This window comes from Chanodichthys erythropterus, chromosome 14 (assembly GCF_024489055.1).
Source record: "Chanodichthys erythropterus isolate Z2021 chromosome 14, ASM2448905v1, whole genome shotgun sequence".
Classification (NCBI taxonomy): Eukaryota; Metazoa; Chordata; class Actinopteri; order Cypriniformes; family Xenocyprididae; genus Chanodichthys; species Chanodichthys erythropterus.
The window spans coordinates 5,989,936-6,009,989 of NC_090234.1; the positions used below are offsets into that span (position 1 = coordinate 5,989,936).

At 38.4% G+C, this 20,054-nt stretch overlaps 1 protein-coding gene across 1 annotated transcript; it reads left to right on the forward strand.

Moving 5' to 3' along the window:
- Positions 1-354: 354 nt before the first annotated feature.
- Positions 355-12,127, forward strand: marco (macrophage receptor with collagenous structure). Its single transcript, XM_067409201.1, has 18 exons — positions 355-371; positions 1,427-1,578; positions 1,770-1,871; positions 2,547-2,656; positions 3,128-3,215; positions 4,895-4,957; positions 6,640-6,693; positions 6,927-7,025; positions 7,119-7,163; positions 7,319-7,399; positions 7,888-7,950; positions 9,940-10,026; positions 10,110-10,154; positions 10,239-10,292; positions 10,376-10,393; positions 10,514-10,570; positions 11,351-11,512; positions 11,617-12,127. Coding segments are annotated over exons 1-18 (1,413 nt in total). The 5' UTR covers positions 355-369; the 3' UTR covers positions 11,748-12,127.
- The last annotated feature ends 7,927 nt before the right edge of the window (positions 12,128-20,054 follow it).

The following is a 20,054-nucleotide window of genomic DNA, read 5'->3' on the forward strand; positions in this document are numbered from 1 at the left end:
CTGGGTTTGACCATATTTGACCCATATTTGGGTTGAAACAACCCAGCATTTTCCCCCTTACATTAAACCTACCCCTACCCATCACAGAAAACATTCGGCATTTTTACATTTTCAGAAAACATCACTTAGTATGATTTATAAGCTGTTTTCCTCATGGGGAACAAAAATGTCCACACAGGGTCAAAAGTTTCTGGTATTACTACACAAAGTCATGTGTATTACAAAATCATGGGTCATTTTTTCTACCCAAGTCCTGGATTTAGCCTTTTTGGATTATTTTTCAGAGTTTGAGTAGTTTTTGTTTTACCCAGATTTGTGACCTCCTCAGAAGAGAGCAGCTCCTTCAAAATTGTGCAAGTCTCCGGTAAAATGCAAGTTTGTGTACATCTTATTTTATCTAAAAATTCGTTATTGTTCTGTATATCGTTTAATTTTATGCAAAGCAAACAGGGGCGCGATGTGAGTCACCTAAACAAGTGTTGCAGTCTTTTCATGTGAGGGAATCGCCTGATGCCTTGCATAAAATTTTATGATTTTATTCAAAAAGATACAGAATATAAACACTTAGGATGTTAAAATGTGTTCTCAGAATTGTACACTGATTATTTATGGACAGGTTATGGAGTCAGTCACAGCATTTTTCAGCTTCAAGTGAAACGCAGGCTGCAGTCTGAAGTAATCAGTTCTCCCGCCGAACGCGAGCCATCTCTTTACAGTGGGAATCAGGACAACAGAGACTGCTCGATTACACTTTGAAATACTTCTAAATGTTTAATTTTGTCTTTGAATATTTGTTAAACAAGCTGTATTTAATATGCATTAAAAAACAATATAAATATGCTGTACTGTAAAACATGATTGGAAATAAAGGAATTATCATGCAAACCAGTGGTTGCGTGGAGTATTTAAAAAAGTTTAGAGGATTTATGTTAATCTGTAAACTTTAATTCATGTATGAAGTAAAAAAGCTGGTATTATAGTAAAAATTAATCAGCCCATTATGCTGGGTTAAATAAACAACCCAATTTGCTGGGTAAAATTAACCCAACATGTGTTCTGTCCTATATTTACCCAGACATGTGTTTTCTAGAGTGTAATCTTGTGGGGAAATGTAGGGGATACCAGGACCACACACACACACACACACGTATGGTTAATTAGCTTTCTATAATGAGGACAGAACATAGACTTCTACTGTTTGTATATAATCAATATAATTGTTTGTCTGTCCAAAAGTACTTTTGGTTAACCATAAGCTGTGTACTTTCCTGTTTAGTTATTCTTAGAAATGAAACCTATCATGAAAAGCAGTTTATGCAACTCACTGAAACAATTTCCGCTGCATCGCTTTTGTCAGATGACTGATGTTTCGATGAGCCAGCATTTTTTTTCCCCCTTTGATTTTGTTTTTTAAACTGTCACCCAGGCTGTGTACAGGTCAAAGTGTAGTGGAGGGAATGATGGAGACAGAAGTGGACAGGATTGAAGGGAAGGCCTCTCTTGTCAGCCACGCAAACCCTCTATATGACAACAACATGAAGCTCTTTGAGGCCGAGCGCTACGAATTCCAGCAGAGTGGTGAGTCTAGGACAGACTGACACTGTTCACATTGAAATATGCTTCAAAAATGTTGTTTCTGTAATTTTTCTGTTGTCCATGGACATGCTGTAACTTAAAGTGGCACTACTTTCATGTCCATCATATCACTTATAATGGACTTTATTCAGTTTTCTGTAGTTTAATCCAGAGTTCTGCATTGTTTGTTACAGAGCTAACGACAAAGAAACCAGCAAAGAAATGTCACTGTATTCCTGTTCTCGTAGTGTTTCTCCTGCTGCTGATTGCTCTGAATTCTTTTCTGACATATAAAGGTGAGATGGAACTGAAATAAAGTCACATTTTAAAATGTATACATTTCCTTGCATTAGCTACAAAATATCAAAACAAGTAGCATTGATTTGGAAGAAGAATTATACACTTTTTCAAGCAAGTTTTAGGTTTTAAAATAATTATAAATAAACTGAACAAAAAGTAGAAGCACTGTGACTTTCTCTAGCTGTGGTTAGTCTGATAGGAACTTGAGCAGAACTGATTTTTAGTTTTAGTCTTAAAGTGCAGTCACATTTACCATTGCTTGGTGAAATATCATGGGCAAAACTGAGGAGGAATAGGTGTGATCGGGTGCAAAAAATTTAGGTAACGCTTTATTTTACAGTGTCATTGTTACATATGTTACATGTAGTTACTCCAGAAATAACTATAAATTATGCATAATTACATGCAAATAATCCTAATCCTAACCCTTTACTAAGTACATGTAGTTACTTATATTTCTAAGTACTTAAAAGTATAATTACTGTGCAACAAAGACACCTTAAAATAAAGTGAAATCAAAATTTCCCCATGCAGATTTCACTTGTTTTTCAGTTAGTCACTTGAATTCACCGCACTGACTTATAGAAAGCTGCTCGGTTTGAAAGTAAGTTCTGTGTGAGCTGTGCTTTATACATCTATTAGACAATTTGTATGATGTGTATTGTATGCAGTCTTCACTCTGGAGGCTTGGGTTCACACTCACTGTACATCAGCTGAAGCCAGAACAGATGAACTCAAGTCTGCTGAAGGACATAAGCTGGGCAGCTCCAGCACAGATGAGGTACACACACACACACACGCACACACACACACACACACACACACACACACACACACACACACACACACACACACACACACACACACACATGTTTGTTTTTGTGAATTGTGGGGACTTTCCATAGACTTCAATGCATTTTACACTGAACAAACTGTACATTCTATCCCCCTACCCTGCCCCTACCCCTAAACCTAACCCTCACAGGAAACTGTGCAAACTTTTACTTTTTCACAAAAACTCATTCTATATGATTTATAAACCCATTTACATTGTGGGGACCGCTGGCTGGTCCCCACGATGTAGGTGAACTCAGGTTTATATTACATCATGGGGACATTTGGTCCCCACAATGTAATATAAACAAAAGCACACACACACACACACACACACACACACACACACACACACACCTTCATTCATTTATGCCATATAAACACATTCTCACATATATTGTGTGTGTGTGTTTAACAGGAGTGTCTGTCCGACCTGTGTGGAAACGATGGGGCTCTAGAAAAACTAAGGACTCAACTAAACCAGCTCAACGTTAGTGCACAAAGAGGTACACATACACACACAAGAGAAATCCTACTGGTTGGCCAGGAACTATTTTCAGAATCTGCCATGATTTCAATCGTTAAAGGGGTCATGAAATGCATTTTCAGATCTTTATATTTAGTGTCTTTAATATTACTATCTTCTTCAGACGAACACAGTCGGAGTTATATAAAATAATATCCTGGCCGCTTTATAATGGCAGTAAATAGAGGATGAGATTTTGAAGCCCAAAAAAGTGCAACCATCCATCATAAAAGATAACCACATGGCTTCAGGGGGTTAATAAAGGCGATGCATTTGTGCGAGAAAAAATATCCTTATTTAAAACTTTAAAAACTAAAATAAATAGCTTAGACGGCCATACTCATCGATTTACAGCGAAAGAGTGAACTCTGACCTGACGCAATGACGAATGCGAAAGCACAGAGGATAGAGAAAACAAAACACCGGTCATGAATTAGAAGTCTAAAACAAGAATTTTTAAAGAGAAATGTCGGAGGATTTCAATATAACGGAAGAGGAGCTTGAGTTTGTTGCACAGCCCTATTTGTTTGAACCGTGAGAGATACTCCTATACATGACGCAAGGCCATCTGCCGGAAGCCATTTATTTAAGTTTTTAAAGTTTTAAATTAGATATTTGTCTTACACAAACACATCACTTCACTTCAGAAGGCCTTTATTAACACCCTGGAGCCGAGTAGTTATCTTTTTATGATGGATGGATGCACTTTTTTGGGCTCCTCAATCTCATCCTCTATTGACTGCCAATATAAAGCTTGGGAGAGCCAGGACATTGATTAATATAACTCATGATCATGTTCGTCTGAAAGAAGATAGTCATATGCACCTAGGATGGCTTGAGGGTGAGTAAATCATGGGGTAATTTTCTTTTTTGGGTGAACTATCCCTTTAAGCCACCCTTATACCTACCCATAGTACCAAACCTGTCCTAACCTTACCCATATCCACCCCAATAGCAGCACACGTTTTGTTGTTTTTTTGTTTGTTTTTGTTTGCTTCCTTTATGTAAGTACAATGTAGTTAAAGACACCTAATATAAAGTGTGACCTACATCTTTATATTATGTTTCTGGTGGTTAACCTAGTTCATGCTCATGCTTGTTAAAATCACTGTATATAGTCCTAAAATAATTTTTTATAACTTTCTGCTATAATCAGTGCTATAATTAATTGACAATTAGAAAAAACAGCAGCATGTTGAACAAATGAAAAAAAAAATTGTCTTGTTCAATTACTCAGAAACTTCAGTCAAGCATTTCTAATAGTCTGATCTTTTGGAAGGGCATGCACATTTTTTGGAGCTGTAGTTTGTCTATATTCAAGGACAGAGCCACGGTCTTATATTTCTTGACATCTCATTGACATCTTATTAAGAGCACACCTGCTTTATTTGCATGTTAATGTGTGTGTGAAGGAAAATAGTGATGTCACGAATGGGACGATTTCAAATCTTGGCGTTTCAGAAGGGTGGAAAACAAAAACTCATATTATTATTATTATTGTTGTTGTTGTTGTTGTTGTTGTAGAGTAATCTGTTATATGTGGAAATATCAAGAACATTTCAATTTTCCATTTCATGACCCCTTTAAAGCAGTTAGTCAGGAGTCACCATAGGTGTGTCCCACAGAACTGAGGTCACTATTTTTCTTTATATTTTATAGAAATGGTTTGTCCGCCTGGTCCATCTGGTCCACCTGGAAGACCTGGAATCCCTGGATTACAAGGTAACAGTTTACTTTCCGTCACTTCTGCTTTATGATGATCCATGTCTTGAAAATATTGTCACTCAGTCACCCTCTCTCTCTAATTTAACAATAGAAATATTAGTACATTGCAGTATTTAGGCAATCGCTAATAAGTGTGATATTCAAGACTTATTTGTCCAGCGCTTGACTACACTTCTCAGCATGAGGCATCAGATTGAACAATTCAAAAAAAGTTACAAATTTAGTAAAACAACTTAGTAAAAGTTATTTGAACAATTTATTAAAAATCTGTCTGTTTAATATAGTTAAGATATTCTGAGGGATGTTAGCAGACTATTCTAATAAAACTGTTCCTACTCGCACTACTCCAAATGGGATTTGAACCATCGTCAACTAGGGTGCTTAAAGCCACTGCCCTTTGAGGTTTCACCTGCACAGTTCTTACTAGCTAGCTCCATTATACTCACCCCCTTTACGTCACGGCACCAATGTAACGGGTCCAACTCACACCGCTCCGAACAGGATTCAAACACTTTTAGGACACTTGAAAACACTATGCATCTCTTGAGGTTTCACCTGCACAGCTCTTACAAGTTGGCATCCGTTACACTCAGCCCCCTAAACGTCACTACCCTCCGGGTCACGGCACCAGTGAAACTGGTCCTACTCGCACCGCTCTAAACGGGATTCAAACCATCGTCAACCGGCATGGGAAGACAGAGGAGTGAGGTTTTACCTGCACAGCTCTTAACAGATGGCCTACGTTACACTCATCCCCCTGAACGTCACTCCCCTCAGGGTCACGGCACCAATGTTACAGGTCCTACTCACACAGCTCCTAACAGGATTCAAACCACCATCAATTAGACACTTAAAAACACTGTGCATCTCTTGAGGTTTCACCTGCACAGCTCTTACTAGCTGGCCTCCGTTACACTCACCCCTCTTAACACCAGGGCACCAATGTAACGAGTCCTGCTCACATCATCAATTAGGAAGCTTAAAAACGCTTGTGCATCTCTTGAGGTTTCACCTGCACAGCTCTTACAAGCTGGCATTTAGCCCCTAAACGTCACTACCCTCCGGGTCACGGCACCAGTGAAACTGGTCCTACTCCAAACGGGATCCAAACCATCGTCAACCGGCATGGGAAGACAGAGGAGTGAGGTTTTACCAGCACAACTATTACTAGCTTGAATACAGAAGGATACCAAACATCTGTGACAGTGGTTCCCAACCGCGTTCCCGGAGGCCCCCCAACACTGCACATTTTGCATGTCTCCTTTGTCTGACACACTCATTTCAGGTCTTGGAGTCTTTACTAATAAGTTGATGACTTGAATCATGTGTGTTTGATTAGGGAGACATGCAAAATGTACAGTGTTGTGGGCCCTCCAGGAATGTGGTTGGGAACCCCTGATCTGTGAGGCACCCAAAAACTGCTAGTTTTGACTGGTCTCTTCTTTGGAACCCAGCTACAGAGCTCAGTGACCAGAATAGAGCCAATCACTTTCCACATGTTCCTTCACAATCTGTGTGGTTTTAGCACTCCCTGCTGGTCAAAACAGACATAAACACTCAACTAAAGCTGTATTTTGACCTCTGGTGTCTTCAATCCTTTTTTCCAAAAGATGTGTGTGAATAGTATTTTTATATCTTTGAGCAGTCAGTATTTATAATCCAGCTGTGTTCTGTATCAGGTTCTCCTGGAATCCCAGGAATGCCAGGACAGAAAGGAAACACTGGCTCACCAGGTTAGTGTATTTTTGTATATCTTTATGAATTTGTATGCAAGTGTGTACAGGTGTAATGGCTTTTGAAAAGCATGTACGAGTATTATGATCATTTTTCATTGGTTTTAATGAGCTGCATTGGCTTGGGAAATGATTGCACATTAGTAATGCTAAAGCATTCACTGCTTTGGTTCATACAATGAAACTGCTGCAAAACAATGAGCATTACTTGAAAATATTTGTATTTCTTTCAGGTAAGGTAGGTGAGCCTGGAACTCCAGGTGAAAAAGGACAGAGAGGAGATCCAGGTGTTGCAGGGCAAAGGGGTCCGATGGGCATTCCGGGTGTACCTGGTAATTGCCTCCTCACTTTCACACATCTTTTCCATTTTAGAACAGTATAGCAGATCCACATCTCTCCCTGACTGTATTTATTTTTGTCTCCAGGTATTCCAGGCTTGAAGGGGGATCCAGGAGCGAGAGGAATACAAGGTGCCTGTTTATTGTGATTAAGAGCCACCTTAATAATCAATACCGTAATAAAACAGAGAATATGTGTTTTGTGGAAATGAACATTTTTCCATGTTGTAAGAATTTTACTACTGCTCTAATGAAACCTTTTGTGGTATTTTATCTGTGCACAAAAGGTTTACCTGGGAATGATGGTCGTCCAGGTGCAAATGGAAACACTGGTTTGCCAGGAGCACCAGGGCCCCGTGGAAATCCAGGTACTTGTTGAAGAATAAATGTGAACTGAATTATTTGATAGCTTATCTAGAGCTGCTAATTACTACTATTACTAAAAATAAAAAGAAGGGAAAAAAAATAATATATTTTTTTTTACATTGCAGTGCAGTTGCTAGGGTGTTTTGGGTGGTTTCTAGGGCATTTGGTAAGGTATTCTGGGTGGTTGCAAGGGAGTTATTTACTGGCCCAAGTGAAAAGAACCAACCCAAATTTTTATGACATTCTGATAACAAGATATGTTTTTCCTCTCTTATTGTCCACCAGAAAAATAAATGTACATTCAATCACTCATAAAAGTAAAACCACACCACAAATCCAGTTTAATCTGTTTAGTCTGAACAGCAGTAATAGTGATGCTTGCCTTATTAAACACCACTAATAGTAAATCTCAGTCAGCGCCACACTTGACTGTTCTACATTCAACACTGTTTGACGCCTTGTACTTGTTCTTAAAACCTCTTTTCCTCAGGGCCTAAAGGAGACCCAGGTAACAGTGGTGAGCGAGGAGAGCAGGGACCTCCGGGTGTAAGAGGTAAGATAACTTGTGTAAAGAAAGAACACAACACCATAGCCCAGATCATTACCCAGATTGACTTCATGCCATTTAGAAGGGGCCAGCCTCATTTACCAATGTGTCAATCTCTTTGTTAAGATTATGAACATATGGTGTGTTCAAGTAAAGAGTGCAAAGATTGTATTTACATGAATGTCACCGCAAAGTTGTAAATATGAGTTTATGAGTTAGCGGTGTGTCAGTGAGGAACATGGCGGAATACCACAATACTTAAAGGTATTTTGCAGCAGCGTTGGGGAGTAAGTAGTTACATGTAACGTTACGTAATGTAATTACAAAATAAATATAACTGTTATTCGTTACAGTTACTGAGAAAAAAATTGTAATTTAATTAAAGTTACTTATGAAAATATTAACGATATAACAAAGGGGGTTACATCTTAAAATGTTCTGTAAAAAGCTAGGATATGTTACAGTATAGTGTAACTATCATTCATTCATGGCTATTAAACCATTCAATAGTGATAAGATGCACAAATAAGAACTTAAGAACTGTGTCAGATCCGCGTCATGTGCAACCAGTCTTAAAGTGACAGCAGCCTAATAATCCCGAAACAGTTCAGTTTACTTGAAATATGTCAGTTCTGTGAACTCAAAGGAAAGTTCTAAATACTCATAGCAGTTCATTTAACTGAATTAAATTGTTACATTTAAGTTTGTCCTACTCAAACCAATTAAGTATTTGAGCATTAGGGTTTACAGTGCAAATATCTAAACATTCTTAAATCAAGAAGCATTGTAGAAGCAAAATAATCTTCCCACGGGATAAGAAAAATAATATTGTTTCAAACTGAAAACAATATTATTTTGCTTGTTTTAAGGAAAAACTCACTAAATTTTGACTCATTTCTGAAAACAAGACAATAATTTTTACATGTCTAGAAAATGCTTCTTGATTTAAGAATATTTAGATATTTGGACTAGAAACAAGACAAAAAATCTAAGTAAGAAAAGCATTTTTTTTTTTTTTTTTTTTGCAGTGAGGCTACAACCTGTCTGAGAGTTGCCACCATGGCGAGTGATTAAAAAAAAGCACTCCAGTGCTGGAAATTTAAAAATCATTTAATCCAGAAATCTGTATTTAACCTCAGAACGATCTCAAACTAAAAAGAGATGCTAAACTCTGATTTCGTAGTGGGTGTGCTTTAAAATTAAACTATTATAATCTTAATTGAAGTGATGAAGGATTTTGAAAGTCAGTTATCAGTGTTGAGTACTACTGTAAAGTTAACCCTGCCCGGTTTAAATGTTTGAAAAATGATTAACATATGAAAACAATCATTAGAGATTTAGAAAAGTAATCGAAAAGTAATCAAATGTTATTAGTTATATTACCCTAATAAAGTAACTGAAAAAGTTACACTACTTATTACATTTTAAATAGGGTAACTTGTAATCTTTAAACTATTACATTTCCAAAGTAACCTTCCCAACACTATTTAGCAGTGACATTATCAGGCTTATTTATTTCCAACAAAATCATCACAATGCTTGCAAAAAATAAATAAATAATACAATTGCAGTTTAAAAACCTTACTGTATTTTTGTGGAGTTCATTAAGAGAAGGTACACTGCCATCTAGCTCTGACAAAAGTGACTTGTACCACCTGACATCGTAAGCACGAACTTCCCTCTCTTGAACGCACCAGTAGCCAAGCTTATGACAATTGGTATAACATCTGGTATACTGTGGTGTATCTGAAATAGCTGATACCACTATATTGGATAAAGCTCATTGCATAGCAGTTTCAGTCAAGTAATCAGAACATATGTCTAGACTTTCAAAGATATTTCAGAGATTTGATACTAACTTGGCAACTTCAGCAAATACAGAGATTATAATTCTAACTCACAAGTGCTTTAGGCGTGACTTTGAAGGGTGCACCCATGAAGTTTCATAATACTTGATTCATTTGTGCTCTAATCTGTGGTTGGTTGGTCTTTTAGGGCCTCCTGGTCCAGGTGGCTTGCAAGGACCACCTGGAGAAAAAGGCTCACCTGGGCCAAAGGGAGACACTGGCGTTGGCATTCCAGGTATTGTAGGAGTGCTAAGAACACATGCACATAAAAGTGATATATGCTGTTGTCAATCATTTTGAGTAAATATTTGTTTTCAGGGCGCACAGGACTGCAGGGGCAAAAGGGAGATCAAGGCTTGACAGGTAACTAAACTCAAACAAGTGAACGGATGATAACCATTGGGTTTATATCATGTAGCCGTCATCTAAGTTCGATGTTATACGTAGGTGCCCGAGGACCTCAGGGTCTGAATGGATTGAAGGGAAGTAAAGGAGATTCAGGTGAGTTTAGTAAAAAGTGTATTAACTACAAGAAGGCAACATCCATCTGTGTCTGTTTCTTGACTTTCTATCTTTTCTCCTAGGGCAAAAGGGAGATCAAGGTATGTTTGGGCACATTTTTGGCGTATCCACGATATCTGTGAGTGCACAGCATTTCTGTGATTACTCACCTGTTTTGCAAGTGAATTGATTATATGCACATGTATAATGCTCTTAAACAGGTCTGAAGGGTCAGAAGGGTGATGTGGGACCCAAGGGTGCGAGCGGTGCTGTGTCAGGTAATTTCCATAAATACTGATTCATCTCCGTGTGTCACTAGCTATGTTTCCATCCAAAGTTGTGAATTTAACTTATGCGCAAAACTGGAATATTGCATAAAACATTTGCGAGCAGTATTTCCATCCCATGTGTTCAAGAGAACAAAATCATCACTTCCTAAGAAATTGGTGTAAAATATCTGTAATAAAAATACAAGTTGCTGCAATCGGGAAAGAATCTGTGGTCTCTGTGAGTCTCAGACGAAATGCAAGAAACGACGCTGGTGTTTGGGAACGCAATCATGTGAGATGCTTCTGTAGGCAATTAAACGAAATCATTCTGAGGACAGACTTTGGCTCGTGCATTTCAGAGCCACCAAAACAACATTTGAGATGCTGTGATGTGATTGGTCCACTGGTTAATCCACATCCTCTGCTGAGGCAAATTCACGTGAGCTTTTTGTTGCGCATCAAGGGATTTATTCTGTAAATGTGTTTTCATCGTAGTTTGTGCACGTCTTCTTATCGAATAAAAACTTTATCCACTGCCTAATTTTTTATGCATATCCATCTTGCCGTTTCCATCCAGTGTTTTTTTATGCGATAACCCAAAATTCACATGAAAATAGGTGGATGAAAACATAGCTCTATTAAATAACAGTCACTTTTGCATGACATAATGCCTAAACATGTAGCCAACAAAATTATCTAAGCACAATGTACATATACTATACTGCAGCACTCCAACAGATGAATGCAGTCCAACAGCGTGTCTCACATGTGTGTATTTGTCATAAGCAGTGGTCCGTTTAGTGGGAAGCGCCAGCCGTGGAAGAGTTGAGGTGTTGCATAATAATGCTTGGGGAACGGTGTGCGATGACAGCTTTGACACTGTGGATGCTTTGGTGGTGTGCAGGATGTTGGGCTACCAGAGGGCCACCCAGGTGTTCACGGCCGGCGCAGGTGATGTATCTGTCTGTGGTTACGGGGTTTTAGTTAATGGTTCATGGCATACAGGTTATGGTTTCCAAACCCTCTCAGAACCGTCTGCTGTGTATCTGCTGCAGGAACTGGAAATATCTGGCTGGACGAGGTGAGATGTACCGGAACTGAGAGGAGCATTTTTGACTGTCCACATGCAGGAATGGGAACTCATAACTGTAACCACGGTGAAGATGTGGGAGTTAGTTGTGCTTGAATAAAGGATGAAATCTTCTCACACCAAGAACTCAGTTTTGCTCCATGACTTTTAATCAGTCTTTGTTTTGGTGATTTTTAATGGATGTACAGTCAGTTCTCCTCACATAGATGTAGTTCACCAGATATTCAACTAATGTCTGAAAGTTGTGTCATGTGAAGCTAAACTTCTTTCTGTCAAAAGTTATGCTTAAAAAGTGTGCATGGTGTCATCAAGGCTGTGACATTCATGTATTTTTTAAATGGGACTTGTATGTGTGCGCAGATATTTTTGGCCTATGTACAATATGAATGTATAAACAAACTCATCCATGATATCCTAAACCTGTCCAAACTCATAACACTTATACACACAGCAAAATAAAGGGCTTAAAGTAGCTCTAAAATGTGTCTTGTTTATGTTTCTGTACACTCAAACACCCTATGCCTTTCACACATCTCTCTCACAATCTAACTAGTGCTGTCTTGCATTTTGGATCTAAGAGACACTGATCTACAATTATCATTCAGAGGGCTTCTCTGCTCCTGTTCTCCTCTCCAGGGACCTCATCTCTTTCTCTCTCTGTGTCTGTCTGGCCCCTCATTAGCTGTAGGACCCTGGGTAAAGGAAGGGTGGGCTTGGGAGTGAGGTCCTCTGAAGGGGTAAGAGGCCGCACTAATAAATAAATGATGCAGTCGATGACAGTAATAATAATGAGAGAGGAAGGGATAGCCTAGCATTTATAAAGAGCTACGGTCCACTGGGAGCAAGATGGTCAGTGCTCTTTTAAACTGAAGCCAAGTCTGAGAACTGATCAACACCAGCGTGTATTACTTATAGAGACAATAATTACTACATTGCACTTACAATGGGAGCATTCAGGGCAACACACCATAGACTTCAATGCACTTCCATTTTCAAATAGTACGGTTTGCTAGTTTCCGGTAATGCTTATTTTTAATGTGCTGTTGCCACCTAGTTTAACTTTTAAACTTTTAGACATACATTCACGGACTTCCCTAAGAACTTCTCCTCGGGGGAATCCCCACCGTTCAACTTCGTCAAGTGGACGAGGGAAGTTTATTTTGACCCTCGACCCCTCGATTTTGACCGAGGTAGCGATTCTACTCAATATGTATTACAGCTGCATGATTAATCATTAAAAGATCGTGATCTCAATTCATACACCCATGTGATCTTATTCCTAAATGACAATGATTCGCCTGTGTCTGTTAAACCTTTGACAAAATCACATCGAAACATTCAGATCTATGTCGGTGCTGCTGCTGATCCAGAGAGAACAGTTGTCATGTATAGATATGAAAGAGTTTCACAAACAGTCTTATCAACCAAAGTATTGTTATTTCTGTATTACAAATTTTCAAATTATCACAGAAGTACTGGGATAAAAGTTTATAGTTGGGATATAAACACTGATGTCTACTGATTTCTATCAAAATAGAGCAAATCACCTTTTGAAAGTACTGTAACTTGAAGCTTCAAATAACAATTGGCAATTACATCGTTACACCACTATGTGTGACAAGTGACTTTTAAAAAATGTATTTTTCATTGAATCATTCATTCAAGAGATTTGTTCAAAAACTGATTCATGCAGTAATAAAACAAGTGAAGTCTTTATGAATGAGTCATTGGATCATTCATTCAAACGATTTTTTTTTTTTTTAAATAATTCATTCAAATTGATTAAACATTAAATAGATTGGAAAGGGCATATAAAAAAAGTAAAATATAAAAATATCGCCAAATAAAATGCAGCACTAGTTGACTAAACGCCACTTAAAATCAGTGTCTGCAGGAAGATTTAAAAACTCAGGTATTTTCAGGGACAGGACAAGAGATATTATGATGAATAATATCAGAACAAACCTTTATTTATTTGTTTTAAATGTTTTAGTCACTCAGTTTTTTACATTGACAATCATTTCATTATATGCATTTTACATGTTTGTGCCAAAATTCTTAATTATCATTTATAGTAGTAGTAGCGCTGTCAGTACTACACTGTTTAAAACAGATTAAATATGTTTAACATTGTTAAATTTCTTTACAATGCAAGTACTGCATTCATTTAAACTATTTTAAAAGACTGGAGTAAGAGCACAAGCAGTACACACAAGCAAATTCTGTTTATCAGTCAAATTCGTTTATAAATTGAAACTCAACAGGTATGAAATTTGATCAGTGAGTGAAAGAAACTGTAAATGAGAAGATCAGCACCTCACTGCTGCAGGTTTGTAGGGAAATGTATTTATTATTCAGAATGCCCATTTGGAATAGAAAATATATTTATAGGAACATTTCAGTAGGTTCAGTATAATGCATGTTAACACAGAGAATTTGATTCTTTTAATCAACTGACAGTCCTAAAACGTAGTATTAATCTGTTCTTATGAGTAACTGTCTGTATGGAGGTGCACTGAATGCTGTTACCAGAAATGCCTGAGCCATAATAAGTAGAACGCAGAAGTTATGCAAGTAGTCCATTAACACAAGGGTTTATGCAACACTCATTGAACCTTAAAACTTGTGCAACAGGAAAGCATTTTATTTCATTTAAAAAAAAAAAAAAAATGTTTTTATAGAGATCAAATGAGGAAGCGTAATTGCTGAGGTTTCTGTAAAAGTTGCAGATGCATGTTTGTTGGCTTGTGAGTACTGAATGTTTATGCCCTGTGGCCTGGAAGTCAACTATTTATTATTTTTCTTCTGAAAATTCCAGCACTGCAACAGCCATTGTGAAACGAGCCTTCACAATAGATAATGATTTACAATTAACTGTTAGAGAACTACATATGGCAATTTATCTGTTCAATAAAATACCTTACTCACCTGTTGAATGATAAGAACCCCATCTCTATGTCACTTTTTGAACATTTCCAGTCCCTCAGTTCTCTTGCCTGGCAAGGCCAGACTGATATATCTTCTACAAGATATATCCGTCTGGTCAGTCTACCTACCCTCCGTCGCGATTCGAGTCAACTCCAAACCGTACCGTGCAATCAGATTCGTTTATTTCAGTGACGCAAACAGCGTCACTCTAGTGTGCCGAAAGTCCCTTCAATATCAACAAAGATTGCGCACGGGAGACCCAAGAATTTGTTCTATTCAGCCATGAATTCAGTTTTAAATTACCAAAAACACATTAATTATTTACTTTTCGCTGTTGACTCTCTTGTCGCTTTGCCACCCTTCTCTGACTGGCTTACTCCGCTTCCTGTTTGCTCGGATTTGCTCCGCCCTAGAAATTGAATTGATTCAATGGCCGACCAGGCTCATCCGCTGGTACAGTGGTGAGGCTGGATTTACCAGGCAACCAGTTCTAACCATCTCAGTGTTGATTCTGGTTTTATTACAAGCTCTGTCGTGTTCTGATAGCGATTCCATTTTTTTAAATCATCCCGTCAGGTCTAAAATATAAACATAGTGAATCAGGGTGAGACAAAAACATGTTTTGAAAGAAGAATTGATGATGCATTGACTCATTTTTAAAAGTTGGTTAATTTTGAACAAAAAAATATTACATATTGCACTTTAATAAAATTATGAAAAACATTTTCACAAAGCTGAATAGGTTTAATTGAACTTAAACTAGGTTAATTGTACAGATGAGTTAATTAAATGAGATCACTCTTATTGATCCAATTAATGATGTCACTAGTCAGATTGGTGCCCAATGCAGACTGTATAAATGATGTGCTAGCCTTGTAATTATTTTATCTGTTTCAGTTAAAAGTATTAGCCAAAATATTGGAGTTGTTACTCAGGTAACCCATGTTCTGTGAATAAAGTCAATATGCCACAGTATGGGTCAGCCTTGCTAAGGGTGAACCAACGCCCGGCCTGCAATAACAGTCTATAAATACAGGTGTCAACCAGCTGGGCCTTTCTCTTTTGCTGACTGGTGCCAAGCAATCCACAAGTGACCATGCCTTGTGACATGTTGACTTAATTCACAGAACCTGGGTTACCTGTGTAACCATCTGTTCTATTTCATCTCAGTCAACACATCACAGTATGAGTCAATTTGTACCAGATAAGGTCAGGAGGGAAAAACCTAGCGGGGCAATAAAACAAGGAAAGCCATTCATGCAAACGAAACATTTTATTGGTTCTCTATATAATTCAACAAAGCCACCACACCGAACAGTACATTAAACTGTCTTAGCAAGAATCAGGCAATAGAATTTGGCTAATGTCAAAGCAGATGACTAACCTGCTGCTGCACACTCTTCCTCCAGAGAGGCACCATTAAACAGTCCTCAGAAGGCAGCCATTCCTCTAGTAGAATGGGCCACCACTACCTTGGGTGGAGGCATCCCTGTGCAGTGGTAGGCTAGTTCTATCAGCCTGACCACCCATTTTGCCAGATGCTGCTTGGACACAGCCTGGCCTTGCACCAAAGTCCCCAAAACAAAAAAACAGCTGATTGGTTTGTCCTACTTGTTGAGTTGTTGCTCTGACTGGGCAGATTAGATGCAATCTGGCTGCTTCTGCAGAATCACGAAGAGGGGGATAAAAGTGTTCTAGGACCAAAGGTCTGGAGACAAAGGAACAAAGTAGAACTTTTGGCATAAATTCAATGTAAGACATTCTAACTACAATGTGTCTACTAACTCAAAGGGGGTTTCTGTCAGAGCCTTCAGGACAATGCACAAATCCTATGAGGGAATTAACCGAGCTCAAGATGGGCATAATCTATGAGCCCCTTTCAGAAAGCGTTTCACAAGAAGTTGGACATCAACTGTATTGCCTCCCTAGTCGTATGGTGATCCGATATAGCTGCTACATCTCAAGGTTGACTGTGTTAGACCAGTTTCCAACAAGAACTGGAGAAATTACAAGACTGACTCCACCTCGCATAAAACTGGGTCCATTTCCCTGGACTGACACCACTGAGAGAACCTTTCCCACCAAACAGCATACAGTCGCCTTGTAGATGGGGCTTTGGCTGCCTGCAGTGTTATTAGTACTGCTTCTCCTAGAGCTCCAGAAGACTACCATCTAGTGACCAGTTGCGTAGATTGTACCTCCCTGGATTGGTGTTCTGGAGTTTGCCCTAGGCCTGAGACAGCATATTCTTCCTGACTGGGAGACACCATGGTAACCCCCTCAGCAACGCAACCAAATCCAGAATCCATGACTCCTGGAGCCTTCCAGGACTTTGGACTTCGGCCTTCAAGATCCTCACTTTGGCTAAGACCGCTGGCAGAAGTGGGAAAGATACTTGTTTTCTAGAGCATCCATTTGCAGCCATTTGTTTTCTACCCCTAAGGACCCCCTGGGGCCCAATATTGAATACTACTGTGGACAATGTGCAGTTTCCTGTGAGGCAAAGAGATCCACAAAGTCATTCCCCACCAAGCCCAGATTGCCCACACCTCTGCTGGGTGCAGTTGCCATTCTGGGGCCTCCCCTTAACAAAAGGTCGGTTGCTACATTGTCCCCTCCCTGAAGATGAATAGCCCTCAGGGACACCCCAGAGCATGTGTTGATTGGAATAGGAAACAACTATTACTGCACGCACTGCAACAGACTGCATGAACTCATCCAATCAGCATGTTCAGCGACCAAGTCCCACCTCTGAAAGTGAACTTTGAGAAAGTACTACCTTGCGAGCAGGGACTTTTTGAGGGGAAAATTTTTACCTGGAACTTCATTTAGACCTTGGTCCCTGCGGTCGAAACACACCGAGTACCACCCCAAAGTCCCTAGTTCCATGGGGAAAGATCCTGCATTGGAAACACGGCTTATGACACTACTGTGGTACTGTCTGAGTGTACAATCACATGCTTCTAAAACCCCAGAACCATTTCTGGTGGAGCTCTTTTACCTCAGACACAACGAACTTAGTAAGCAACTGTGATTGCTATGCAACTTCAAAATCCTCTGAACAACCCCCAGCAGACCTTCTTCAACCCTTACCTGTGCCCTGCCGACCTTGGTCCCATAATAACCTTGGGGAAATACCGTCATCTTTACAGTCATCGATTGCTTTTCTGACCAGATTTCGATTTACTCTTTGGGACTGATTAGCTGTGTTAGACCCTGCTTGATTTACTACGAGTTATGGTGCTTCCACACTGTCATTTCTGTTTACTATCGTGTTTAACAAAAGCTCTGCAAATGGAGCTGAACATAAAATTGCCTGGCGTCTCGTCACACTGATCTGTTGATCTGTCTGTGTAGGTCTGATTTTCTATCTGTAACAGTAAAAACTTCAAGCTTATTAAAATCTTTCAAACAAGGATTTGTCAAGCAAACATTAAAAATCATCTTTACAAACTAACTGTATTGACATGGTAGTAGAAAAAATACAGGATGAGAGGGGATAAAATATATTATTTTGATGCTTTTCGATGCTAGCAAAAACGTTTGCATTCCCCTGAGAAACTTTGCATTCGCTCCCAAACCTTTTGAGTTGTTTGTGAGTGAACACAAAAACATTGAAATATAATTTTTCCTCCTATCTGCTGCCTTTAGGGGCTCCGTAATTATGCACAATTACGCTTGGACCACTAACAAGTTTGTACTATTTACAACAACAACAACAAAACAATGGCTTCATACAACATCAATTTACATCAACAACCAGTTTCATTCTTTACTGAACAGCACAGGATAGAACAAACTACAGATGTCCAAAGTACTTACAGAAGCAGCTGACTTATTGAGATATATATATATAACACAATGTGTTTACTAAATTTGTTTACACATTGTGTTGTCAAAATGTGGATTTTAAAAAAACTGTAATATTGCATTGACTGATCAAAATCCAGGATCAGAACATTTATCACTGCTCTTGTCCAATTACTGCTCTGTGAGAGGAAAAAAAAATTGTATTAACCTTGTGACTAAATTGAAAGGCTTTGGATATGGCCCTGTTTTCTAAAATGTCATGTTGTACTCAATAACATGTGATTTTGAGGAAGGAAGGTCTCATTTGAGAGTTAAAATTTCAGCCAGAATCAGCTTTTCTTACGAAAGAGCTATATGTATTTATATGTGCAAGTAATCATTTTTCTCACAGAGGGTCCCATGACTCTTCACCGTGATTTTTGTCAGTGCTTGTTTTAAGACAATGGTAGGCTACTTTTTACTTCTGTATACTTATAAAACCCTGGTAGCTGTTAATCTGAGGCACTGCTGAACTAACAAAAATGAAATAGTCAAAAAGTAGTCAACTTTCACTCATTTAACTCACTCATTTCATTTCCTCTGTTGCTTCCTCAAGTATACTGGTTTATTACTTTCTATTTCCCCTTTGGCTCAGTCATGACAGTAACAGTAATCAGTCATCAGTAGTTTACATTTATTTTTGGCATATCAATTCAATCCTGAATCTGTTAGACCTCTTATTATATATATATATATATATATATATATATATATATATATATATATATATATATATATCTTTGTTTTTTTATAAAAATGTCTAATTTTGTAAATGAAACTTTTACAACATGTATTCATGTATGCTCTTATCCAGTATGACTAACAAATGAGAATAAAAGCAGAAATTATCAATCCAAGGGTGAAAACACTGCAAGCAGTATAGCCATACAACATTTCAGCTGAGCACTAGATAGCTAGCCTAGAGCAAAAGTGTAAAAGCAGAACATAGGAAATGCAATTAAATTAGTTGCTCAAATTCACAAATCATCCCAGAGTGAGTGAAATTTTTTAACATTACTTTGCACTAAGGAGAATTAAATAAATTCTTCAGCTAAAGATGTGCATATTATGGGATATGATACACTGTCATGCAGGTTAATGAATCCAATGACCATATTTCATTAATGACTGTAAGAAAAAGAGTTCTTGTTTTAGGGAACGTTTTAGCCATGCCAGTGTGTTTAGATGACATTGTATGTCTTGCTGAAAAAGATAAAAGCTTCAGACGGACTTCTGCAGATGAATATTATCTGGTCTTTCACTGCCCCCTTTTGGTGTACAGGCAGTTAGGCAAACAGTGTATGGATGATGAGCCAAGTAGCCTACTATTGACAGCTTAACTCATTTGTTAATAAAGTTAAACATCATGTGCATATCTATGAGGTGAGTGTGAGGTCAATTCTCTGGGCTTCTGAAAGGTTTTGCATTAATTGTGCAATAGGGGAAAGTGTGATTGTAAAAGGGTTCCACTGTAAGATAGAAGAGTGTATAATGATAAAGAGGAAGAAGAGATCAGGAAAATGTTCCTTACTGAATGTGAGAATGTAAAAAATGCTGGGTTGTTTTCAAACCATGTTTGAGTCAAATATGGACAAACCCAACAGCTGGTTTAAAAAATGTAATTAA

Coding starts and splice junctions, on each gene's coding strand:
- marco (XM_067409201.1), top strand. Junction 4,958..6,639: donor TGGAATCCCTGGATTACAAG/GTAACAGTTTAC, acceptor GTTCTGTATCAG/GTTCTCCTGGAATCCCAGGA. Junction 10,571..11,350: donor TGCGAGCGGTGCTGTGTCAG/GTAATTTCCATA, acceptor TGTCATAAGCAG/TGGTCCGTTTAGTGGGAAGC.